Below are 26,962 nucleotides of genomic sequence, written 5' to 3'. Positions count from 1 at the left end.
TGCACAATGTCGGCACTAGTACAGTGTATATCCACCTTTCGCAGCAATGCAGGCTGCTATTCTCCCATGGAGACGATCGTAGAGATGCTGGATGTAGTCCTGTGGAACGGCTTGCCATGCCATTTCCACCTGGCGCCTCAGTTGGACCAGCGTTCGTGCTGGACGTGCAGACCGCGTGAGACGACGCTTCATCCAGTCCCAAAAATGCTCAATGGGCGACAGATCCGGAGATCTTGCTGGCCAGGGTAGTTGACTTACACCTTCTAGAGCACGTTGGGTGGCAAGGGATACATGCGGACGTGCATTGTCCTGTTGGAACAGCAAGTTCCCTTGCCGGTCTAGGAATGGTACAACGATGGGTTCGATGACGGTTTGGATGTACCGTGCACTATTCAGTGTCCCCTCGACGATCACCAGAGGTGTACGGCCAGTGTATGAGATCGCTCCCCACACCACGATGCCGGGTGTTGGCCCTGTGTGCCTCGGTCGTATGCAGTCCTGATTGTGGCGCTCACCTGCACGACGCCAAACACGCATACGAGCATCATTGGCACCGAGGCAGAAGCGACTCTCATCGCTGAAGACGACACGTCTCCATTCGTCCCTCCAATCACGCCTGTCGCGACACCACTGGAGGCGGGCTGCACGATGTTGGGGCGTGAGCGGAAGACGGCCTAACGGTGTGCGGGACCGTAGCCCAGCTTCATGGAGACGGTTGCGAATGCTCCTCGCCGATACCCCAGGAGCAACAGTGTCCCTAATTTGCTGGGAAGTGTCGGTGCGGTCCCCTACGGCACTGCGCAGGATCCTACGGTCTTGGCGTGCATCCGTGCGTCGCTGCGGTCCGGTCCCAGGTCGACGGGCACGTGCACCTTCCGCCGACCACTGGCGACAACATCGATGTACTGTGGAGACCTCACGCCCCACGTGTTGAGCAATTCGGCGGTACGTCCACCCGGCCTCCCGCATGCCCACTATACGCCCTCGCTCAAAGTCCGTCACTGCACATACGGTTCACGTCCACGCTGTCGCGGCATGCTACCAGTGTTAAAGACTGCGATGGAGCTCCGTATGCCACGGCAAACTGGCTGACACTGACGGCGGCGGTGCACAAATGCTGCGCAGCTAGTGCCATTCGACGGCCAACACCGCGGTTCCTGGTGTGTCCGGTGTGCCGTGCGTGTGATCATTGCTTGTACAGCCCTCTCACAGTGTCCGGAGCAAGTATGGTGGGTCTGACACACCGGTGTCAATGTGTTCTTTTTTCCATTTCCAGGAGTGTATTTGCTTATATGACGTATTTCGTTAGTATTTGCATGGGTAATGGGTGAATTTTAACTTGTAAATTCTTCCAATGCCATAAATGCGCTTTATAAACTAGGTTATAAAGAATTGTGGGTGTTTCTGTGTGATTAGTGTCCTGCAGTGTTTCAAATGTGTGTGAAATCTTATGGAACTTACCTGCTAAGGTCATCAGTCCCTAAGCTTACACACTACTTAACCTAAATTATCGTAAGGACAAACACACACACACATGCCCGAGGCAGGACTCGAACCTCCGCCGGGACCAGCCTCACAGTGCAGTGATTCACGGCTGTAAAGCGTCCTTCATGCTGTGCTAGCTCTTCTTCCACCCCTAAAACCTGTCAGCAAAACTCTTCAGTGAATAACACGCAAAACAGCTAGGACCGATCTAGCAAGAACAAAGTAATCTTGATGCCATCTGGAAGTATAGTGAACGTTGGTGCTTGTTTCACATATACTGTCTGAGTTCTGAAACAATTGTCAAGTGTGCTGTGGTTCCTGTTTCTCCAAGCAAATTATTCTTTGAGGGTAGGTTTTTCATGTTGTAGCTTTGGGCGCTTTTTCTCACATAGGAGTATGTTTCTTCATGGGCTATTCATCTGAATACTGAGTTCCCGTATTTAAAGAATTCAGTGCTAAATTGTTTTCTCTTATGTTTGCTGTGGAAGTACCTGGCACAGCTGAAGCCAATTGTGCACGGTTTTTGTAACGTGTCTTTTAACTACCTGGCAAAATTTTAAGACCTAGCAAGATACTGATGTAACATTCACTCCTAGTGCAGCCGAACGCGGTAAACCACGTGGGTCAACTGAAGCGATGCCCGGGCGCCGAACAAAGACCGGGAAAGCCGGGTTGAGTGGGCGGGACTTGTTCCTAGCGCTGACGAGTCCTAGACGAGTAGCGACTGAGGCGAGCCGGTGGTGTCGTGTGTTGCAGATTCCGGCGGCTACGACCGCATGCCGGCGTGCGGTTGCCTGGAGGCGGGCTCGCCGCCGCTGGGGGCGGCGCATTCCGCCCCCACAGGGGGCGGCGGCTACACGCGGCTCAGGGGCGGCGCCTCCCCCGCCTCCAGCTGCGGCGACCTGCACTACGAGAAGGCAGAGTGCGGGCACAGCGAGAAGGAGGTAGGTGCGCCGGCGCTGCGGTCGCTGGCTCTCAAGTACGAGGCTCATTCAGTGATTAAAGAGACAAACTGGTCCGGAGAAGAAGGGGTTTGTTTTTACAAAACAACTACGTTTCAACATAATCCCCTTAAGCATTTGTGCACTTGTTGCAACGGGCTTTTATATTCCGGCTGCAAAGAACTCTTGATGTTTGAACCAACTCCCCAATCCTCGTTTTCCTGGAACGTCTTCCCACGTAATGCCTCCTTCAGTGCACAAAGCAAATGGAAAAATCTAGGTGCTAAGTCAGGACTGTAAGGAGGATGACGCAGTACTTCCCAGCCCATTTTGTCCAAGGTTTCGCGGGTTAGTTGAGCCAGTTGAGGGCGTGCGTTGTCTTGCTGGAGAATCACACCTCTCCTCCTGAGATCCACGACGTCTCTCTCTCGTTGCTGGTTTCACCTTGTTTGCAAGCAAATCCGGGATATTACTGACCCTTCATTGTACCCTGCTCTTCGAGATATCCAGAAAAACCTGGACCTTCAGCATCCCGAAACACCGTCGACATGACTTTTCACGCTGATGCTTGCGTTTTGATTTTTTCTTGATAGATGAGTTGGTCTGCTTCCACTCCGTGCTGTGTCTTTTTGATTCTGGCTCGTACACTACTGGCCATTAAAATTGCTACACCACCAAGATGACGTGCTACGCACACGAAATTTAACCGACAGGAAGCAGATGCTGTGATATGCAAGTGATTAGCTTTTCAGAGCATTCACACAAGGTTGGCGCCGGTGGCGACACCTGCAACGTGCTGACACGACGAAAGTTTTCAACCGTTTTCTCATACACAAACAGCAATTGATCGGCGTTGCCTGCTGAAACGTTGTTGTGATGCCTCGTGTAAGGAGGAGGAATGTGTACCGTCACTTTCCCACTTTGATAAAGGTCAGATTGCAGCCTATCGCTACTGCGGTTATCGTGTCGCGACATTGCTGCTCGCGTTGGTCGAGATCCAGTGACTGTTAGCAGAATATGAAATCGGTGGGTTCAGGAGGGTAATACGGAAAGCCGTGCTGGAATCCCAACGGCCTCGTATCACTAGCAGTCGAGATGACAGGCATCTTATCCGCACGGCTGTAACGGATCGTGCAGCCACGTCTCGATCCCTGAGTCAACAGATGGGGACGTTTGCAAGACAACAACCATCTGCACGAACAGTTCGACGACGTTTTCAGCAGCACGGACTATCATCTAGGAGACCGTGGCTGCGGTTACCCTTGACGCTGCATCACAGACAGGAGCGCCTGCGATGGTGTACTGGACGACGAACCTGGGTGCGCGAATGGCAAAACGTCATTTTTTCGGATGAATGCAGGTTCTGTTTACAGCATCATGATACTCTCATCCGTATTTGCTGACATTGCGGTGAACACACATTGGAAGCGTGTATTCGTCATCGCCATACTGGCGTATCACCTGGTGTGATGGTATGGGGTGTCATCGGTTACACGTCTCTTTCACCTCTTGTTCGCATTGACGCCACTTTGAACAGTGGACAATACATTTCAGATGTGTTACGACCCGTGTCTCTACCCTTCATTCGATCCCTGCGAAACCCTACATTTCAGCAGGATAATGAGCTACCGCATGTTGCAGGTCCTGTACGGGCCTTTCTGGATACAGAATATGTTCGACTGCTGCCCTGGCCGGCACATTCTCCAGATCTCTCACAAACTGAAGACGTCTGGTCAATGGTGGCCGAGCAACTGGCTCGTCACAATACGCCAGTCACTACTCTTGATGAACTGTGGTATCGTGTTGAAGCTGCACGGGCAGCTGTACCTGTACACGCCATCCGAGCTCAGTTTGACTCAATGCCCAGGCGTATCGAGGCCGTTATTATGGCCAGATGCGATTGTTCTGGGTACTGATTTCTCAGGATCTGTGCACCCAAATTGCGTGAAAGTGTAATCACATGTCAGGTCTAGTATAACATATTTGTCCAACGAATACCCGTTTATCATCTGCATTTTTTCTTGGTGTAGCAATTTTAATGGCCAGTAGTGAACCCAAGCTTCGTCACAAGTTCAAATTTTGTGGAGGAAGTGCTCACCTTGTCTTTCATAACGTTCCTTTAACTCTGTGCACACTCTCAACCTCGTTTCCTTGCGTAGCCGCGACAACTCCTTCGGGAGCCATCTTGCACATATTTTGCGTACTTGAGCTTGCTGCAGATAATGTTATGAACCGCACCAGTAGTACTAACTTGAACATTATCAACCATCATTTCCGCAGCCACACGGCGTCGGCGGTCGACTTTCAAGTGAGCGAGTTGAGACTGCAACTGGTCGGCCAGAACGGCGTTCGTCAGTCACTGAGTCGCGACCATTTTTAACTGCTCGTCTCACTTGTGAAAATTTGCACGATTGGTACAACCTTCACCACAAACGTAAGCATTCTACAGTATATATTCACTGCTTCCTCGCCTTCAGCAAGTAAAAACGAATAAAAGATCGTTGTTAAACTAATGTGCACTTTTCGCCATCTTCAAATGTATTTTTGAAGTTATAAACAAAGCAATGTTGACAGTACAGCTGATCAGGGTTCATCCCAGTGATGCTATCTAAAGCCATAACAGCAACAAATTTACTATACTGACCGTATTCACCCCACACCAGTTTGTCTCTTTTGTTATTGAATGACCCTCGTGGAACTCTGCCGTGCTGTGTATAATCCGTTCATTATAAGAATAAACCTGATATAACCATTGCAGTATGTATGTGTTCTTCCGCGTTTGCTGGAACCTCATTAGGTTTCCGTTTCACGTGCGAGTGCAGCCAAGCTGTCTCGAGCACAGTCAAGTACGATAATAACTGAACGTTTTGTGCTTTGCGTTACGAGCACATCGACTTATCGATAATACGGGACAACAGCTTTAGCGGCGCATTTAACTTTGACAGCACTGGCCGGTCAGCTGGTACAGCTAGCCTGCAGTGGCGTGGCCAGCTGCAGTTCACACGTAAAGAGATGCGAGCAGAGGAGCAACACAGCTTCAAATATCATTTAATTTTTAACCAGAATGAAATAATACACTGCAAATCTCCCACAATGCGCTCCTCAAACGACTAGACGGAAACCGCAACACGTTATCGTTTTTAGCTAACGTGCTATAGTAATTAAAAAGAAGAATGATGAAAATTCCTGACTTAACCACAGGGTAATTTTTCTGCGTACGCTGTGTTTAACGTAAGAAAGTATTGAAGGATTTCACCGTATAGGTGAATATTAAACCCAATGAAGGTATTATATCAGACGTCTGGTAATCTCTCAGTTCCTTCCTTATCCGATTCCGAGAAATACATTTCAGTTCTGTAACTGTCACCTGCTACGTTGATAACAAGCCCATCAACAACAGAATCTACGAAGCCGACCAGTCGCATCATTTTCTCTTCTTCTTTTATGACGAGCCGTTCTGTATCCCTCCAACGTTCGGCAGTGACGTGTGAAAAACCTGCGTGCGTTAGTTCCAATACCTCTGGCAGCTTAACAGTCTGTTTACTTCTCGGGCCAAATCCCGCAGCTTGGCTCCAGATCATATTGTAATTGTACAGCACCAAATATAAAAATGCAGCATTTATATGATGTGCTCGATGCTGTAAAAATGATTGTTTTACGTGTTTCTACGATCACCCGTGGTCTAGGGGTAGCGTCTTTGATTCATAATCAAAAACGTCTTCGGTCCCGGGTTCGATCCCCGCCACTACCTAAATTTTGATAAATAATCAGCATTGGCAGCTGAAGACTTCCCGCATAAGAAGTCAGCCTCATTCTGCCAACGGCCTTGTCAAAGAGGGCGGAGGAGCGGATAGAGGTTCAGGGCACTCTCTTGTCCTAGGGGTGGGAAATTGCCCCTAAAGGCGGAAGAATCAGCAATGATCAACGACATGAGGATGCAGAAGGCAATGGAAACCACTGCACTGAAGACACGTAACGTGTATCCACAGGACATGTGGCCTGTAGTTGAAGAAGTGTCATGATGATCTCTCCATTGGCAAAAGATTCGGGAATAGTCCCCCATTCGGATCTCTGGGAGGGGACTGCCAAGGGGGAGGTTACCATGAGAAAAAGGTTGAATAATCAACGACAGGATAATGTTCTACGAGTCGGGGCGTGGAATGTCAGAAGGTTGAATGTGGTAGGGAAACTAGAAAATCTGAAAAGGGAAATGCAAAGGCTCAATCTAGATATAGTAGGGGTCAGTGAAGTGAAGTGGAAGGAAGACAAGGATTTCTGGTCAGATGAGTATCGGGTAATATCAACAGCAGCAGAAAATGGTACAACAGGTGTAGGATTCGTTATGAATAGGAAGGTAGGGCAGAGGGTGTGTTACTGTGAACAGTTCAGTGACCGGGTTGTTCTAATCAGAATCGACAGCAGACCAACACCGACAACGATAGTTCAGGTATACATGCCGACGTGGCAAGCTGAAGATGAACAGATAGAGAAAGTGTATGAGGATATTGAAAGGGTAATGCAGTATGTAAAGGGGGACGAAAATCCAATAGTCATGGGCGACTGGAATGCAGTTGTAGGGGAAGGACTAGAAGAAAAGGTTACAGGAGAATATAGGCTTGGGACAAGGAATGAAAGAGGAGAAAGACTAATTGAGTTCTGTAACAAGTTTCAGCTAGTAATAGCGAATACCCTGTTCAAGAATCACAAGAGAAGGAGGTATACTTGGAAAAGGCCGGGAGATACGGGAACATTTCAATTAGATTACATCATGGTCAGACAGAGATTCCGAAATCAGATATTGGATTGTAAGACGTACCCAGGAGCAGATATAGACTCAGATCACAATATAGTAGTGATGAAGAGTAGGCTGAAGTCCAAGACATTAGTAAGGAAGAATCAATACGCAAAGAAGTGGGATACGGAAGTTCAAAGGAATGACGAGATATGTTTGAAGTTCTCTAACTCTATAGGTACAGCAATAAGGAATAGCGCAGTGGGTAGTACAGTTGAAGAGGAATGGACATCTCTGAAAAGCGCCATCACAGAAGTTGGGAAGGAAAACATAGGTACAAATTGGTAGCTGCGAAGAAACCATGGGTAACAGAAGAAATACTTCAGTTGATTGATGAAAGGAGGAAGTACAAACATCTTCCGGGAAAATCAGGAATACAGAAATACAAGTCGCTGAGGAATGAAATAAATAGGAAGTGCAGGGAAGCTAAGACGAAATGGCTGCAGGAAAAATGTGAAGACATCGAAAAAGATATGATTGTCGGAAGGACAGACTCAGCATACAGGAAAGTCAAAACAACCTTTGGCGACATTAAAAGCAACGGTGGTAACATTAAGAGTGCAACGGGAACCCCACTGTTAAATGCAGAGGAGAGAGCAGATAGGTGGAAAGAATACATTGAAAGATTTGTCTGATGTGATAGAAGAAGAAACAGGAGTCGATTTAGAAGAGATAGGGGATCCAGTATTAGAATCGGAATTTAAAAGAGCTTTGGAGGGCTTACGGTCAAATAAGGCAGAAGGGATAGATAACATTCCATCAGAATTTCTAAAATCATTACGGAAAGTGGCAACAAAACGAGTATTCACGTTGGTGTGTAGAATATATGAGTCTGGCGACATACCATCTGACTTTCGGAAAGCATCATCCACACAATTCCGAAGACGGCAAGAGCTGACAAGGTGCGAGAATTATCGCACAATCAGCTTAACAGCTCATGCATCGAAGCTGCTTACAAGAATAATATACAGAAGAATGGAAAAGAAAATTGAGAATGCGCTAGGTGACGATCAGTTTGGCTTTAGGAAAAGTAAAGGCACGAGAGAGGCAATTCTGACGTTACGGCTAATAATGGAAGCAAGGCTGAAGAAAAATCAAGACACGTTCATAGGATTTGTCGACCTGGAAAAAGCATTCGACAATATAAAATGGTGCAAGCTGTTCGAGATTCTGAAAAAAAGTAGGGGTAAGCTATAGGGAGAGACGGGTCATATACAATATGTACAACAACCAAGAGGGAATAATAAAAGTGGACGATCAAGAACAAAGTGCTCGTATTAAGAAGGGTGTAAGACAAGGCTGTAGCCTTTTGCCCCTACTCTTCAATCTGTACATCGAGGAGGCAATGATGGAAATAAAAGAAAGGTTCAGGAGTGGAATTAAAATACAAGGTGAAAGGATATCAATGATACGATTCGCTGATGACATTGCTATCCTGAGTGAAAGTGAAGAAGAATTAAATGATCTGCTGAACTGAATGAGCAGTCTAATGACTACAGAGTATGGTTTGAGAGTAAATCGGAGGAAGACGAAGGTAATGCGAAGTAGTAGAAATGAGAACAGCGAGAAACTTAACATCAGGATTGATGGTCACGAAGTCAATGAAGTTAAGGAATTCTGCTACCTAGGCAGTAAAACAATCAATGACGGACGGAGCAAGGAGGACGTCAAAAGCAGACTCGCTATGGCAAAAAAGGCATTTCTGGCCAAGAGAAGTCTACTAATATAAAATACCGGCCTTAATTTGAGGAAGAAATTTCTGAGGATGTACGTTTGGAGTACAGCATTGTATGGTAGTGAAACATGGACTGTGGGAAAACCGGAACAGAAGAGAATCGAAGCATTTGAGATGTGGTGCTATAGACGAATGTTGAAAATTAGGTGGACTGATAAGGTAAGGAATGAGGAGGTTCTAAGCAGAATCGGAGAGGTAAGAAATATGTGGAAAAGGAGAAGGGACAGGATGATAGGACATCTGCTAAGACATGAGGGAATGACTTCCATGGTACTAGAGGGAGCTGTAGAGGGCAAAAACTGTAGAGGAAGACAGAGATTGGAATACGTCAAGCAAATAATTGAGGACGTAGGTTGCAAGTGCTACTCTGAGATGAAGAGGTTGGCACAGGAAAGGAATTCGTGGCGGGCCGCATCAAACCAGTCAGTAGACTAAAGACCAAAAAAAAGAAAAAAAACGATACTTATCTACCTCTGTGGTATAAAACGATGGACGTAGATCCAACAAAGAAGATTTGGCTTTTAACCTTTGAGTTAAAAAAATACATTTTTTAATTTTAGAAAATTTTATGAACAAGTCCTTCATAAAACATCAATAATTAAGAATTTATATTTGACATCGAAACAGGAATTTCGCGTCCAGTATGTAATTAGAAACAAGATGACGGGCACTATTCATGAAATATGATTTTGAGTTTTGTAATTACGAGATGTAGGTATTTCAAACTCAACGAGAAAAAAATATTGAAATTACAATGAAATGAATACCCCTAGCTGCATACAGGCGTTGATATAAGTCAACGGGGACAGTTGAAAATGTGTGTCCCGACCGGGATTCGAACTCGGGTCCTCATGCTTACATGGCAGATGCTCCATCCATTTGTTTTTTCCATTTCCGTTCGTTGTTGATCGTTCGGTTTGGTCGTTGCGGACATTACGTGACATCCGTTCGTTTGTTCGTCCTTCCACTGAGTTTTTTGTTTCTGAGGCCAACCGGCTCTCTAACCAAACACGCTTTTTTATATGTATCTCATTTTGTTCGCTTTTGTTCGTCGCATCTGCTCGGGGCGGACGTCGTAAGACATCCTTTTAAGTTCGCTGTTGATCAATTATTACAGGGAGCTGCTAACCCTCTGACCGAACACGCTGAGCTACCGTGCCGGCATGAAAATCATGCAGGGAAATCTTAATCTAACTTATGAGTAGGGCAACACAACAGTCTGTCCCTGGGCGGAGAAAATCTCCGGCCCAGACGGGAATCGAACCCGGGTCCTTAGGATTGACATCCTGTCGCGCTGACCACTCAGCTACCGGGGGCGGACGTTGAGCTACCGTGCCAGCTAGCGTCTGCAGGGACTTATCTCTGGCACGCCTCCCGTGAGACCCACATTCCCAACTTACTTAAAGGCTCTGAGCACTATGGAACTTAACATCGAAGGTCATCAGCCCCTAGAACTTCGAACTACTTAAACCTAACTAACCTAAGGACATCACACACATCCATGCCGGAGGCAGGTATCGTACCTGCGACCGCAGCAGTCGCGCGGTTCCGGACTGCGGCGCCTAGAACCGCTCGGCCACCAAGGACGGCCACCTACTTACTGTCCCGCACCATATATTCATAGCGGCCCTGACCATCGTACTCAACACTCGCAGCTTTACTGCCGATCCCCGTAAGAGTTCGGGCACTGTTTGTGCATCCGCACAGAAGAACATGGTCAAATGGCCGGTGAGCCGTAGCTATATGTACAGGGTGAGTCACCTAACGTTACTGCTGGATATATTTTGTAAACCACATCAAATACTGACGAACCGATTCCACAGACCGAACTTGAGGAGAGGGGCTAGTGTAATTGGTTAATACAAACCATACAAAAATGTAAAGAAGTATGTTTTTTAACACAAACCTACGTTTTTTTTAAAAATGGAACCCTGTTAGTTTTTTTATCACATCAGAACATACAGGGTGTTTCAAAAATGACTGGTATATTTGAAACGGCAATACAAACTAAACGAGCAGCGATAGAAATACACCGTTTGTTGCAATATGCTTGGGACAACAGTACATTTTGAGGCGGACAAACTTTCAAAATTACAGTAGTTAGAATTGTCAACAACAGATGGCGGTGCGGTCTGGGAAACTCTACAGTACGATATTTTCCACATATCCACCATGCGTAGCAATAATATGGCGTAGTCTCTGAATGAAATTACCCGAAACCTTTGACAACGTGTCTGGCGGAATGGCTTCACATGCAGATGAGATGTACTGCTTCAGCTGTTCAATTGTTTTTGGATTCTGGCGGTACACCTGGTCTTTCAAGTGTCCCCACAGAAAGAAGTCACAGGGGTTCATGTCTATCGAATAGGGAGGCCAATCCACGCCGCCTCCTGTATGTTTCGGATAGCCCAAAGCAATCACACGATCATCGAAATATTCATTCAGGAAATTAAAGACGTCGGCCGTGCGATGTGGCCGGGCACCATCTCGCATAAACCACGAGGTGTTCGCAGTGTCATCTAAGGCAGTTTGTACCGCCACAAATTCACGAAGAATGTGCAGATAGCGTGATGCAGTAATCGTTTCGGATCTGAAAAATGGGCCAATGAGTCCTTTGGAAGAAATGGCGGCCCAGACCAGTACTTTTTGAGGATGCAGGGACGATGGGACTGCAACATGGGGCTTTTCAGTTCCCCATATGCGCTAGTTCTGTTTATTGACGTAGCCGTCCAGGTAAAAATAAGCTTCGTCAGTAAACCAAATGCTGCCCACATGCATATCGCCGTCATCAATCCTATGCACTATATCGTTAGCGAATGTCTCTTGTGCAGCAATGGTAGCGGCGCTGAGGGGTTGCCGCGTTTGAATTTTGTACGGATAGAGGTGTAAACTCTGGCACATGAGACGATACGTGGACGTTGGCGTCATTTGGACCGCAGCTGGAACACCGCGAACGGAAACCCGAGGATCACCTGCTGCACTAGCTGCGCATTGCCCTCTGTGGTTGCTGTACGCGGTCGCCCTACCTTTCCGTCTTGTTCATCTGTCACGTTCCAAGTCTGTTGAAATTTTTCAAACAGACCCTTTATTGTATCGCTTTTCGGTCCTTTGGTTACATTAAACCTCCGTTGAAAACTTGGTCTTGCTGCAACAACACCGTGTTGTAGGCGGTGGAATTCCAACACGAGAAAAATCCTCTGTTCTAAGGAATAAACCATGTTGTCCACAGCACACTTGCACGTTGTGAACAGCACACGCTTACAGCAGAAAGACGACGTACAGAATGGCGCACCCACAGACTGCGTTGTCTTCTATATCTTTCACATCACTTGCAGCGCCATGTGTTGTTGAAAATTCTAACTACTGTAATTTCGAAAGTTTGTCCGCCTGAAGATATACTGTTGTCCCAAGCATATTGCAACAAACGGTGTATTTCTATGGCTGCCCGTTTAGTTTGTATTGCCGTTTCAAATATACCGGTCATTTTTGAAACACCCTGTATAAACAAATACGTAATCAGTGCCGTTTGTTGCATTGTAAAATCTTAATTATATCCGGAGATATTGTAACCTAAAGTTGACGCTTGAAACATTGTCCTCACTTCATTGCAGGGGCCCAAACAGCTGCAACATACATCGCGTTTCTACAGAATTATCTGCCAACGTTGCTCGAAAATGTCCCACTGGAAACGCGTCGTCGTATATGGTATCAGCATGATGGTGCACCTGCACATTCCGCAATTAACACTAGGCTGTCCCTTGACAGGATGTTCGACGGGCGTTTCATAGGACGTGGAGGACGCATAAATTGGCCAGTCCGTTCTCCTGATCTTACACCTCTGGACTTCTTTCTGTGGGGTACGTTAAAGGAGAATGTGTACCGTGATGTGCCTACAACCCCAGAGGATATGAAACGACGTACTGTGGCAGCCTGCGGCGACATTACACCAGATGTACTGCGGCGTGTACGACATTCATTACGCCAGAGATTGCAATTGTGTGCATCAAATGATGGCCACCACATCGAACATCTATTGGCCTGACATGTCGGGACACACTCTATTCTCTTGAAAACGGAAACCACGTGTGTACGTGTAGCTCACCCCTCATGGTAATGTACATGTGCGTCAGTGAAAAAGTCCAATAAAAAGGTGTTAGCATGTGGACGTAATGTGCTGTTCCAGTCTCTTCTGTACCTAAGGTCCATCACCGTTCCCTTTGGATCCCTACGTAATTCGGTGCTCTCTGATACACACGATCGAACACCGGAGGAGTGGTACTCAAGCGTCAACTTTAGGTTACGATGTCTCCGGACGTAATTAACATTTCACAATGCAACAAATGGCACTGATTACGTATTTGTTTATATGTTCAGATGTGATAACAAAATTAACGGGGTGCCATTTTTAAAAAAAACGTAGGTTTGTGTTAAAAACATACTTCCGTGCATTTTTGTATGGTTTGTATTAAACAGTTACACTAGCCCCTCTCCTGACGTTCGGTCTGTGGAATCGGTTCGTCAGTATTTGATGTGGTTTACAAAATATATCCAGCGGTAACTCACCCTGTGTATATATATATAGATTAGTTAGGTTTAAGTAGTTCTAAGTTCTAGGGGACTGATGACCACAGATGTTAAGTCCCATAGTGCTCAGAGCCATTTGAACGATTTCTTGAAACCAGATGGCGCTATTTTTGGCCCGCTAGATGGCGCTGCGATAGGTCAAACGGATATCAGCTGCGTTTTTTGAATAGGAACTCACAATGCGCTGCCGCATGTTGTCAGGCGTTGTCGGTGGATCACGATAGCAAATATCCTTCAACTTTCCCCACAGAAAGAAATCCGGGTACGTCAGATCCGGTGAACGTGCGGGCCACGGTATGCTGCTTCAACGACCAATCTACCTGTCATGAAATGTGCTACTCAATACCGCTCAACCGCACAGGGTGTTTCAAAAATGACCGGTATATTTGAAACGGCAATACAAACTAAACGAGCAGCGATAGAAATACACCGTTTGTTGCAATATGCTTGGGACAACAGTACATTTTCAGGCAGACAAACTTTCGAAATTACAGTAGTTACAATTTTCAACAACCGATGGCGCTGCAGTCTGGGAAACTCTATAGTACGATATTTTCCACATATCCACCATGCGTAGCAATAACATGGCGTAGTCTGTGAATGAAATTACCCGAAACCTTTGACAACGTGTCTGGCGGAATGGCTTCACATGCAGATGAGATGTACTGCTTCAGCTGTTCAACTGTTTCTGGATTCTGGCGGTACACCTGGTCTTTCAAGTGTCCCCACAGAAAGAAGTCACAGGGGTTCATGTCTGGCGAATAGGGAGGCCAATCCACGCCGCCTCCTGTATGTTTCGGATAGAGCAAAGCAATCACAAGATCATCGAAATATTCATTCACCGCCACGACGCTGTACAAAATTGTTAATCGTAGAGAGTATTTCACCGCAACAGTTTCTTTTAACTGTCGATTTTCTCGACAACGGCTGAGAAGTGCATCTTGGTGCTTTGCCACATTACACCTCTGGCCATGAGCTTTTATTACGCGCACTATGAATCGCATCTGAATTTCACAATTGGCGGCCTCCCCTTGTTAGCCACAGTACATGGGGAGCAGACAGGGCATGTCTACTCCGGTTTCACAGGGCATTTGTGCGATCTCGGCTGGATTGTGGATACACGGTATATGGTTGTAGCACTCCGTCTTCAGGCCACGAGTGGCCTACTGGGGCCATCCGACCGCCGTGTCATCCTCAGAGACGATGCGGATAGGAGGGGCGTAGTGTCAGCACACCGCTCTCCCGGTCGTTAAGATTGCATTCTTGACCGAAGCTGCTACTAATCGGTCGAATAACTCCTCAATTGGCATCACGAAGCTGAGTGAACCCCGAAAAATGGCAACAGCGCATGGCGGCCTTGATGGTCACCCATCCAGGTGCCGACCACGCCCGAGAGCTCTTAACTTCGGTGATCTCACGGGAACCGGTGTAGCCACTGCGGCAAGGCCGTTGCCTTATATGGGTCTAGGAGATCACCTTTTTGTAAACCTTCGTCGCCAGTTATGTGAAGGCCTGATCATTACTGCTATGGAAGCCGAGTTATTACGGTAGGCCGAGTTTGTGAGTTCGTGGAACGGCTTCGGATGCAGTACACCGCTAAGACATTTCTCCTTGCCTCCACTACATAGCTACGCCCCAGGGTCAGGTAACAGGATAGGAGAACGAAGGTTCTACAACACGGAATGGACAGTGTCTTGAACGGAGGGTATAAGATGAACAAAACAAAAGCAAAACGAAGATAATGGAATGTAGTCGAATTAAGTCGGGTGATGCTGAGGGAATTGGATTAGGGAATGAGACAAAGTAGTAAAGGAGTTTTGCTATTTGGGGCGCAAAATAACTGATGATGGTGAAGTAGAGAGGATGTAAAATGTAAACTGGCAATGGCAAGGAAAGCGTTTCTGAAGAAGAGAAATTTGTTAACATCGAGTATAGATTTAAGTGTCAGGAAGTTGTGTCTGAAAGTGTTTGTATGGAGCGTAGCCATGTATGGAAGTGAAACATGGGCGATAAACAGTTTGGACAAGAAGAGAATAGAAGCTTTCGAAATGTGGTGCTACAGAAGGATGCTGAAGATTAGATGGGTAGATCACATAACTAATGAGGAGGTATTGAATAGAATTGGGGAGAAGAGGAGTTTGTGGCACAACTTGACAAGAAGAAGGGATCGGTTGGTAGGACATGTTCTGAGGCATCAAGGGATTACCAATTTAGTATTGGAGGGCAGCGTGGATGGTAAAAATCGTAGAGGGAGACCAAGAGATGAATACACTAACCAGATTCAGAAGGATGTAGGCCGCAGTGGGTACTGGGAGATGAAGAAGCTTTCACAGGATAGAGTAGCTTGGAGAGCTGCATCAAACCAGTCTCAGGACTGAAGACCACAACAACAGTAACATGTATGGGACAAAGCACAACGTGTGTGTAGTGGGTGAACCTTGTGAGGAATCTGTATCCTCCACCATGTTAATGCTACTAATTGAGAAAAACAAGTTATTGATAACTTTTATGATCAATATTAGAGTCTTATAAAAAGGTGACAACGGTAATGGTCTTTTGAAAATAGTTTCGAGACTGAAACAGAATCGAGTCGTTGAGATTTTACCCCTCCGGGAACTTTTGTTTTACCCCTGAGGGGATAATCGCCTCCAGGTTGGGAACCACTGTGCTAGCTAAGCTGGTGACAGCACTTTAGGACTCCCCATCAGTCGCTCCCCATCAGCCCTTGATGTTCCACAATCTCATCACTCGCAGTCCACTCGGGAAGCTTTACAGTTTTTGAAATGTGCCTGCTGATGCTGTTACTCAGGTGACCACGTTCGAGGTCACTGAACTCCGCTGACGGGCTCATTCTGCTGTCACTAAATTTCAGTAGAGACTCCTCACCTTCTCTTACAGTGGTGGGTCCATTTCTCGTGACATCTAATGCTCAGTTCCGGATTACACAATTCAAACGATACTTGTTTGCTCCCCATATCTCCTGCGTACAGTTTCTTCTCCTAACGTACCTAAATTCGCATCCCCACTTTCTCTTCAGTACTTGCGTTTTGACACGTTCCGCCTTGTTTCTCTCTCCCATTCCCTCTTAACCATCTGTGGTCTAGTGTCTGCGTTTACCTGGCTGTAAACTGTCTTCGTTGTTCTGCTTTTGCCGGCCGCTGTGGCCGAGCGGTTCTAGGCGCTTCAGTCCGGAACCGCGGTGCTGCTGCGGTCGCAGGTTTGAATCCAGCCTCGGGCATGTATGTGGGTGATGTCCTTAGGTTAGTTAGGTTTAAGTAGTGCTAAATCTAGGGGACTGATGACCTCAGATGTCCTATAGTGCTCAGAGCCATTTTTTGTTGTGCTTTTCACAGACAAATATTAACAGATCCCGTCTGCTATAGCAACTTCTGTCTTTACGATTTCTGCGATAACTACAAGAGCAGTTCGCAAAGTAAGATCCGATCGGGCGCGAAGTGGAAATCACTGTGAAAATCGGATGAAGTTTTTGCATGGACATGTTGGCCATTGTCTACATCTACATCTACATGATTACTCTGCAATTCACATTTAAGTGCTTGGCAGAGGGTTCATCAAACCACAATCGTACCATCTCTCTACCATTCCACTCCCGAACAGCGCGCGGGAAAAACGAACAGCTAAACCCTTCTGTTCGAGCTCTGATTTCTCTTATTTTATTTTGATGATCATTCCTACCTATGTAGGTTGGGCTCAACAAAATATTTTCGCACTCGGAAGAGAAAGTTGGTGACTGAAACTTCGTAAATAGATTTCGCCGTGACGAAAAACGTCTTTGCTTTAATGACTTCCATCCCAACTCGCGTACTATATCTGCCACATTCTCTCCCCTATTACGTGATAACAGAAAACGAGTTGCCCTTTTTTGCACCCTTTCGATGTCCTCCGTCAATCCAGCAATATTCTAACAGAGGACGAACGAGTGTAGTGTAAGCTGTCTCTTCAGTGGACTTGTAGCATCTTCTAAGTGTCCTGCCAATGAAACGCAACCTTTGGCTCGCCTTCCCAACAATATTATCTATGTGGTCTTTGCAACTGAAGTTGTTCGTAATTTTAACACCCAGGCACTTAGTTGAATTGACAGCCTTGAGAATTGTACTATTTATCGAGTAATCGAGTTCCAACGGATTTCTTCTGGAACTCGTGTGGATCACCTCACACTTTTCGTTATTTAGCGTCAACTGCCACCTGACACACCATACAGCAATCTTTTCTAAATCGCTTTGCAGCTGATACTGGTCTTCGGATGACCTTACTAGACGGTAAATTACAGCATCATCTGCGAACAACCTAAGAGAACTGCTCAGATTGTCACCCAGGTGATTTATATAGATCAGGAACAACAGAGGTAACAGGACGCTTCCCTGGGGAACACCTGACTTCAGTTGTACTCGATGATTTGCCGTCTATTACTACAAACTGCGACCTTCCTGACAGGAAATCACGAATCCAGTCAGACAACTGAGACGATACCCCATAGTCCCGCAGCTTGATTAGAAGTCACTTGTGAGGAACGGTGCCAAAAGCTTTCCGGAAATCTAGAAATCCGGAATCAATTTGAGATCCCCTATCGATAGCGGCCATTACTTCGTGCGAATAAAGAGCTAGCTGCGTTGCACAAGAATGATGTTTTCTGAAACGATGCTGATTTTGTATCAATAGATATCTAGTATGCTGGTCGGCTGCGTAAAGTCTCTCTTCTCAAACCTGAGCGCACAGTGAGCCACTAAAGGTGTCTCCCACCAAGAGTTTCAGGGAGAGCATAAGGGAACAATTGACAGGAATGGGGGAAAGAAATACAGTAGACGAAGAATGGGTAACTTTGAGGGATGAAGTAGTGAAGTCAGCAGAGGATATAGTAGGTAAGAAGACGAGGGCTAGGAGAACTCCTTGGGTGACAGAAGAAATATTGGATGTAATTCATAAAAGAAGAAAATATAAAAATGCAGTAAATGGAGCAGGCAGAAAGGAATACAAACGTCTCAAAAATTAGATCGACAGGAAATGCAAAATGGCTAAGCAGGGATGGCTAGAGGACAAATGTAAGGATGTAGAGGCTTATCTCACTAGGGGTAAGATAGATACTGCCTACAGGAAAATTAAAGAGACCTTTGGAGAAAAGAGAACCTCTTGTATGAACATCAAGAGCTCAGATGGAAACCCAGTTCTAAGCAAAGTAGGGAAAGCAGAAAGATGGAAGGAGTATATAGAGGGTCTAATCAAGGGCGATATACTTGAGGACGATATTATGGAAATGGAAGAGGATGTAGATGAAGATGAAATGGGAGATACGATACTGCGACTATTCACGTTGGTATATAGAATTTATGAGTGACAGAGCACTGAAAGACCTAAGTCGAAACAAGGCCCCCGGAGTAGACAACATTCCATTGGAACTACTGACGGCCTTGAGAGAGCCAGTCCTGACAAAACTCTACCATCTGGTGAGCAAGTTGTATGAAAAAGGCGAAATACCCTCAGACTTCAAGAAGAATATAATAATTCCAATCCCAAAGAAATCAGGTGTTGACAGATGTGAAAATTACCGAACCATCAGTTTAATAAGCCACAGCTGCAAAATACTAACACGAATTCTTTACAGACGAATGGAGAAACTAGTAGAAGCCAACATCGGGGAATATCAGTTTGGATTCCGTAGAAATACTAGAACACATGAGGCAATACTGACCTTACGACTTATCTTCGAAGAAAGATTAAGGAAAGGCAAACCTACGTTTCTAGCATTTGTAGACTTAGAGAAAGCTTTTGACACTATTGACTGGAATACTCTCTTTCAAATTCTAAAGGTGGCAGGGGTAAAATACAGGGAGCGAAAGGCTATTTACAATTTGTACAGAAAGCAGATGGCAGTTATAAGAGTCGAGGGACATGAAAGCGAAGCAGTGGTTGGGAAGGGAGTGAGACAGGGTTGTAGCCTATCCCCGATGTTATTCAATCTGTATATTGAGCAAGCAGTAAAGGAAACAAAACAAAATTTCGGAGTAGGTATTAAAGTCCATGGAGAAAAAATTAAAACTTTGAAGTTCGCCGATGACATTGTAATTCTGTCAGAGACAGCAAAAGACTTGGAAGAGCAGTTGAACGGAATGGACATTGTTTTGAAAGGGGGATATAAGATGAACATCAACAAAAGCAAAGCGAGGATAATGGAATGTAGTCAAATGAAGTCGGGTGATGCTGAGGTAATTAGATTAGGAAATGAGACACTTAAAGTAGTAAAGTAGTTGTGCTATTTGGGGAGCAAAATAACTGATGATGGTCGAAGTAGAGAGGGTATAAAATGTAGACTGGGAATGGCAAGGAAAGCGTTTCTGAAGAAGAGAAATTTGTTAACATCGAGTATAGATTTAAGTGTCAGGAAGTCATTTCTGAAAGTATTTGTATGGAGTGTAGCCATGTATGGAAGTGAAACATGGACGATAAATAGTTTGGACAAGAAGAGAATAGAAACTTTCGAAATGCGGTGCTACAGAAGAATGCTGAAGATTAGATGGGTAGATCACATAACTAATGAGGAAGTATTGAATAGGATTAGGGAGAAGAGAGGTTTGTGGCACAACTTGACCAGAAGAAGGGATCGGTTTGTAGGACATGTTCTGAGGCATCAAGGGATCACCAATTTAGTATTGGAGGGCAGCGTGGAGGGTACAAATCGTAGAGGGAGACCAAGAGATGAATACACTAAGCAGGTTCAGAAGGATGTAGGCTGCAGTAGGTACTGGGAGATGAAGAAGCTTGCACAGGATAGAGTAGCATGGAGAGCTGCATCAAACCAGTCTCAGGACTGAAGACCACAACAACAACAACACATCTACATTGTTCCGTGGTTTATTAAGTTTTCAAATTTATACTGACTTTTTGATCACCTAGTATATAACATTCTTAACCGTTTCAAACTTGCATTTTTCTGGAGGAAGGAGTATTTTTGTTAGGTGAATTTTTAATGGTTTTAGATGCAAGATTTACTCAGAAAGATGCACCTGTTTTCAGAACAAACTTTGTGCACTTGGCTTCATTTTATGGACTAAAACAACAAATTAAGAAATACTCTCTACAGTAATAAATAGTAAAATGCTCATTCAGTAATTACCGTGAAAAATAACGACACTATTCTGTTATACAGTGGAATAAAGCAAAACAACCACATCGGTATATTCAGTCGGTCGCGAGCTGTACCGCACGGCTGCGTTGGCTTGGTGATATTTTCACAGTGATGCCCAACAGTTGGCAGCATCTGCACGTGACGAAAAGGCTGAACATTCACAAATATATAACTCAGGTTTCCATTGGGAAAAAATACTTTTCTTGCAACTGAAGCACAGTAAAAGTTAATGTTTACATCTGTAGCCAGTGGGTGTGAAAGCTTTAAAATGCAGTGCAGTTTCAGAGGCCCCTTGGCAGCAAACACTGCTACCGCATTTCATTCGGCGTGCCCTGCTTTACTTAACCTTGTTGCCCAGTGTATTTTTCTGAGGCTTTCTAGGCCACCTGTCACATACAAGTCTTCAGATTTCTTTGCCGCTCCGATGCAAATCAGTTCCTCAAAGTCGAGTGAAACTCTGCTGTCGCACCGGTTGCCATCCCTGCAGCTGTCACTTAGGCGCGTGATTGATCACCGGGACGTTGCTCAAGTATCCTACGAGGGCTGTTCAATAAAGAATGATCAGTTTTTTTTTTTGGACAACATACCTTTACTCATAATTTTGATGGTCCTTCGCAAACTAGTCTCCCATAAATGCAATGCACTTGTCCCAGCGTTTCTGCCGGTCTTCCAATACATGCTGGAAACCATTTTTTGAGAGGTCCTTCAAAGTCGTCACCGCAGCCTTCACCACTGCTTCTGATGGCTGATAATGCGTCCCACGAAGCCGTTTCTTCATGTTAGCGAGCAGAAAAAAGAATACATGGGGCTAAATCAAGACTATAGGAAGGTGAGGGATGCACTTCACGATGAAATGGCTCTGAGCAATATGGGACTTAACTGCTGTGGTCATCAGTCCCCTACAACGTAGAACTACTCAAACCTAACTAACCTAAGGACATCACACACATCCATGCCTGAGGCAGGATTCGAACCTGCGACCATAGCGGTCGCGCAGTTCCAGACTGTAGCGCCTAGAACCGCTTTTTTTTTTTTAATCTCATTTTTTGCTCGTTTTTGTTCGCTGCTTCTGCTCGGGGCGGACGTCGCAAGACACCCGTTTCAGCTCGTCGTTGATTGATTAACTCAGTTTTTTTTATTAGAGAGGGCAGCTAACCCTCTGACCTAACACGCTGAGTTACCGTGCCGGCTTTTTTTTTATAGATTTCATTTTCCTCTATGTTGTTCGTTGACTTTGTTCGGGGCGGACGTGCGATGACACCTGTTCAGGTTTTTCGTTGATCCGTTCACTCAGTTTTTTTTATTACAGAGGGTAGCTAAACCATCTGACCGAGCTAGCGTGCTGGCAAAACCGCTCGGACACCCCGGCCGGCACTACACGTTGATTTTGCCAAGATAGCCAGCGACAACATTGGCAATATGCGGCCGTGCATTATCTTGGTGCAGCATCCAGCATGTTCAGTCGTCCAATGTTTACGCTCCTTATACAAAGCGAGGCTTATGAGCAGCCGCTCGATCATGAAATCCAAGTTTCCTCACCTCCCACCTAACTGTCACAGTACTTGCAGTGGATCCTGATGCAGTTTGGAATTCCTGTGAGACGGTCTGGATAGACGTCTGCCCATTACACGTTACGTCCCTCTTCAACTGTCGACGGTCTGTGTCAGTCAGACGAGGTCGGCCTGTGCGCTTTTGTGCTGTACGTGTCCCTTCACTTTTCCACTTCACCGTCACATCGGAAGCAGTGTAGCTAGGGGTGTTAAGGAGTGTGGAAGTCCCGCGTACAGACGTATGACACAAGTGACACCAAATCTGATGTGCCAGCCGGTGTGGCCGAGCGGTTCTAGGCGCTTCAGTCTGGAACCGCGCGAACGCTACGGTCTCAGGTTCGAATCCTGCCTCGGGCATGGATGTGTGTGATGTTCTTAGGGTTGGTTAGGTTTAAGTAGGTGTAAGTTCTAGGGGACTGATGACCTCAGATGTTAAGTCCCATAGCGCTCAGAGCCATTTGAACCATTTTGACTACTGAGGTCGCTGATATGGAGTACCTGGCAGTAGGTGGGAGCACAATGCAGCTAATATGAAACACGTATGTTTCTGGGTTTGTCCGGATACTTTTGATCACATACTGTACAGAACTGTTCAGGGAAATTCAGGAATGCAAAATATAAGTGACTGAGGAAAGCCGGCCGCAGTGGTCTCACGGCGCGAAGTCCGGAACCGTGCGACTGCTACGGTCCCAGGTTCGAATCCTGCCTCGGGCATGGATGTGTGTGTGATGTCCTTAGGTTAGTTAGGTTTAAGTAGTTCTAAGTTCTAGGGGACTGATGACCACAGCAGTTGAGTCCCATAGTGCTCAGAGCCATTTTGACTGAGGAAAGAAGTAAACAGGTACAACAGGGAAGTTAAGACAAATTGGGTGCATTATAAATATGAAGAAATCGAAAAGGAAATTATTGTCGGAAGGAATGATTTAGAATATAGGAGAGTCAAAACAAGCTTCGGTGAAATTAAAAGCAAGGCTCGTAACATTAAGATGGAGCGGGAATTCCAGTTTTAAATGCAGCGGAGTGAGAGCGAATAGGTGGAGAGAGTACATTGTGAAGGCCTGTATGAGAGGAAAGCTTTGTCTGATAGAAGAAGAAACAGAAGTCGATTAAAAAGAGACAGGGGATTGCGTATTCGAGTCAGAATATAAAACAGCTTTGGACAGCTTAAATCAAATAAGACAGAAGGTATTGATAACATTCCATCAGAACTTCTAGAATCATTGCGGAAGTGGCAACAAAACGACTATTCACGTTGGTATATAGAATGTATGAATCTGGCGAAATAGCAAATTACTTTCGGAAAAATATCATCCACACAGTTCCGAAGACTGCAAAAGCAGCACAAGTGGGTCAATTATTGCGCAATAAGCTTAACAGCTGATGCATCCAAGTTGCTGACAACAATAATATAGAGAGGAATGGAAAAGAAAATTTGGGATGTGTTAGGTGACGATCAGTTTGGCTTTAGGAAAAGTGAAGGCACCAGAGAGATAATTCTCACGTTGCGCTTGATAATGGAAGCAAGAGTGAACAGATATCAAGACACGTTGATAGGATATGTCGACCTGGAGAAGGCGTTCGACAATGTAAAATGGTGCAAGTTGTTCGAAATTGTGAGACGAATGCGGCTAAGCTATAGGGAGAGACGGGTAATATACAGAATGTACAAGAGCCAAGAGGGAATAATAAGAGTGGTTGACCAAGGGCGAAGCGTTCGGATTGGAAAAGGTGTAAGACAGATGTACAGCTCGGTGCTTACATGTTTCGTTTATACATCTTGCCACAGATACACGACTCCACACTGCTGCAGACAAACAATAAATCTGTACCCTGATGATGAATCACCAGGCGGTTCGAAAACGGTAAAGGCATAATAAAAATTGAAGAACAAAACAAAAGCCGACTGGTTGCGGTAGTTGTAGGAAACCTCTCGTCATCACAGCCGCAGTGATCCTTATCCATATTAGGTAAAATTCCCCCCCCCCTTCCCCCCTTGCCCCCCCCACCCCCACCCCCACCCCAAAAAAAGTATCACCGAACGTGAATGAGATTTTCACTCTGCAGCGGAGTGTGCGTTGATATGAAACTTCCTGGCAGATTAAAACTGTGTGCCCGACCGAGACTCGAACTCGGGACCTTTGGCTTTTGCCGGCAAGTGCTCTACCAGCTTTTTTTCTTTCTTTTTTTAAACCATGACACTTTTTTTTTGTAAGATTTTTTAATCATTCTTTTCCGTTGCATCTGCTCGTCGGGGATGTCGCAAGACATCTGTTTCAGTACGTTATTGATCCATTAGCTCAGTTTTTTTTATTACAGAGGGTAGCTAACCGAACACGCTGAGTTACCGTGCTGGCACCAGTTGAGCTACCTAAGCACGAGTCAAGCCACCTTCACACAACTTTACTTCTACCAGTACCTAGAGCGCTTACCCTCAAAAGGCAAAGGTCCCGAGATCGAGTCTCGATCTGGCAAGCAGTTTTAATCTGCCAGGAAGTTTCATATCAGCCCACACTCCCTTGCAGAGTGAATATGTCGTTCTGGAAACATCCCCCCAGGCTGTGGCCAAGCCACGTCTCCGCAATATCCTTTCTTCCAGGAGTGCTAGTTCTGCAAGGTTCGCAGGAGAGCTTCTGTAAAGTTTGGAAGGTAGGAGACGAGGTACTGGCGGAAGTAAAGCTGTGAGGGCGGGACAGGGGTGGTGCTTGGGTAGCTCAGACGGTAGAGCACTTGCCCGGGAAAGGCAAAGTCCCGAGTTCGAGTCTCGGTCCGGCACACAGTTTTAATCTGCCAGGAAGTTTCATCACAGAACCTCTTAGCGCCAACTGTATCAAAAATGGTTCAAATGGCTCTTAGAACTACTTAAACCTAACTAACCTAATCACACACATCTATGCCCGAGCCAGGATTCGAACCTGCGACCATAGCAGGTAGAGAGTTTTGCCAATTCTTAAACACACGGAACTTTCTTATCTATGGCGATATATCAGTACTTACTCTTCCCTTTTCGTTAATTTTACTCCAGTGACTGTAACTTTTAAGAGTTATCGACAGCTAGCGAAACAAGAGTTTCCTAGTTTGAAAACAAACATGAAATTTCTTCTTTTATGTCACTGCAGACCGACACTATGAGGTTTTTCGTAAGCTGTTGAACTCTGTGTTTGTCAATTAGTTGTTTAATGAGGCACTCCGTTTTCGGAATTCTGTCTCAGTAGCTGCTGTGAGATGAGTTTGGCAAATTACACTGTGACAAAGGAAGTACAAATAAACCAGTCACCAAGAGAAATGTGGCCGTTACTCACAAACGGTAATCCTTCTTCGAATGAGGAAAGGTTGACAACTCACACAAAAATAGATTGCCAGTTCTGTTGGAATTTTGGTGGAATCCCCGTAACCTATCGCTTTTTTAACACTGAGCGACTGGAATGGAAACTTACCAAAGGATTTTATTCCTTCTCTTGATCTGAGCAGTATTAAAATATTGACGAGCTTTCCTTCAGGTGGAATGATAGCCACATGCCAGATACTGGTTACTCACCTACGGCTTTCCAAACCGACAATGTGTGATCGCCAATAAAATAGTTGTTATTGAGAAAACTAAACAATTGATCTGTCGCACAACACAATGGTCAGTGTATTGTCAGCAGCGAAGGATAATGCGCGCGGCAGGAATGCACAAGCTAGCCATGTGTGCCTTGTGAGTTGGAGTTCGTAAAACATTGTCATGAAATTAGATCTGCCTTTGTCAGCAGTACATTTCAACGAATTAAATGTCTCTAATCATAACATTCTTTTAGGATATTCCTACTTTCGTAATAATACCGACCATTTTCTACATTTGTGTAGCCTGTTGTAGAATTATTTTAATAATGCTGATAATATGCATGCAACAATTGAAATGCTTTTTCTCATCATTAAAGCATTATTTGTGACTGCTTTTCGACTGTTTCTAGCTTGCAGTGGAAATGTGATGTTCACGTGCTTGTAGTACAGTGTGTCATATTACATTATTACGTCCATATCCAAGTAATCACAGTGAGACCTCTATACTTCAGATCTTGGACGCTTTTTACCACAAGCAGAAAGGAATCACACTTGCGGAGATTATCCATTTCTAAATTTTTGTATCAGATCGTACAGATACGCCAGCGTACTAGGCAGCGAGAAGATAATCTTGTTTTACTTTCCTGCTTTGCTTCTTAATCACATGATTTTATAATATTCCTTGCTTCCTTATTCACTACCCTCTGTCACTTCTTGCGATCTGAAAACATCGCGGAGGTATATGGTACAATTCCAGTGGCCAATGGCCGTTCAGTTACTGAAGAATGCATTTTTATTGACAGAAGGAAAACAAGACAAAACAAATCTACACAGATATAAACAACAGAAAAAGTATAATGTACTAACGAAGAAAGCTGGAGCCTTTAAATGGCGAAAACCGAAACACTACGCAAAGGCAATAAAATTTAGTACACAGTAAGGCAAAATTTATCGTATGGGCAATACTACTACTGCTGATATATGCGCCGTTCCGACGTGAACATATGGCCGGGCTACCTTTCCGCTCCCCGCCTCAAATTTGCCACGGTGCTAGCGGCGCGAGAAACTGTGCCGCAACTACAACGCTGCGCGACCTGGCGCAGGCGCGAGTCGCGTCCCAGTCGCGTCGCGTCGCAGTTTGCACCGCGGCCCCATTTGACCTGTGACGTCACAAAAAAGCGCGCTGCGCTGCGT

At 45.4% G+C, this 26,962-nt stretch overlaps 1 protein-coding gene across 1 annotated transcript in view; it reads left to right on the top strand.

Moving 5' to 3' along the window:
- LOC126295216 (growth factor receptor-bound protein 14-like) overlaps window positions 1–26,962 on the top strand; it is an 857,388-nt gene that overhangs the window by 329,492 nt on the left and 500,934 nt on the right. Inside the window, exon 3 of the mRNA XM_049987559.1 lies at window positions 2,242–2,429. Coding sequence (XP_049843516.1) covers window positions 2,242–2,429 — 188 coding nt within the window. The remainder of the gene's footprint in view (window positions 1–2,241; window positions 2,430–26,962) is intronic.

Source organism: Schistocerca gregaria, chromosome 11 (assembly GCF_023897955.1).
Source record: "Schistocerca gregaria isolate iqSchGreg1 chromosome 11, iqSchGreg1.2, whole genome shotgun sequence".
In the NCBI taxonomy this organism is placed as follows: domain Eukaryota; kingdom Metazoa; phylum Arthropoda; class Insecta; order Orthoptera; family Acrididae; genus Schistocerca; species Schistocerca gregaria.
The sequence above is the reverse complement of the archived record's forward strand: the minus strand, read 5'-3'. Positions and strand labels throughout refer to the sequence as shown.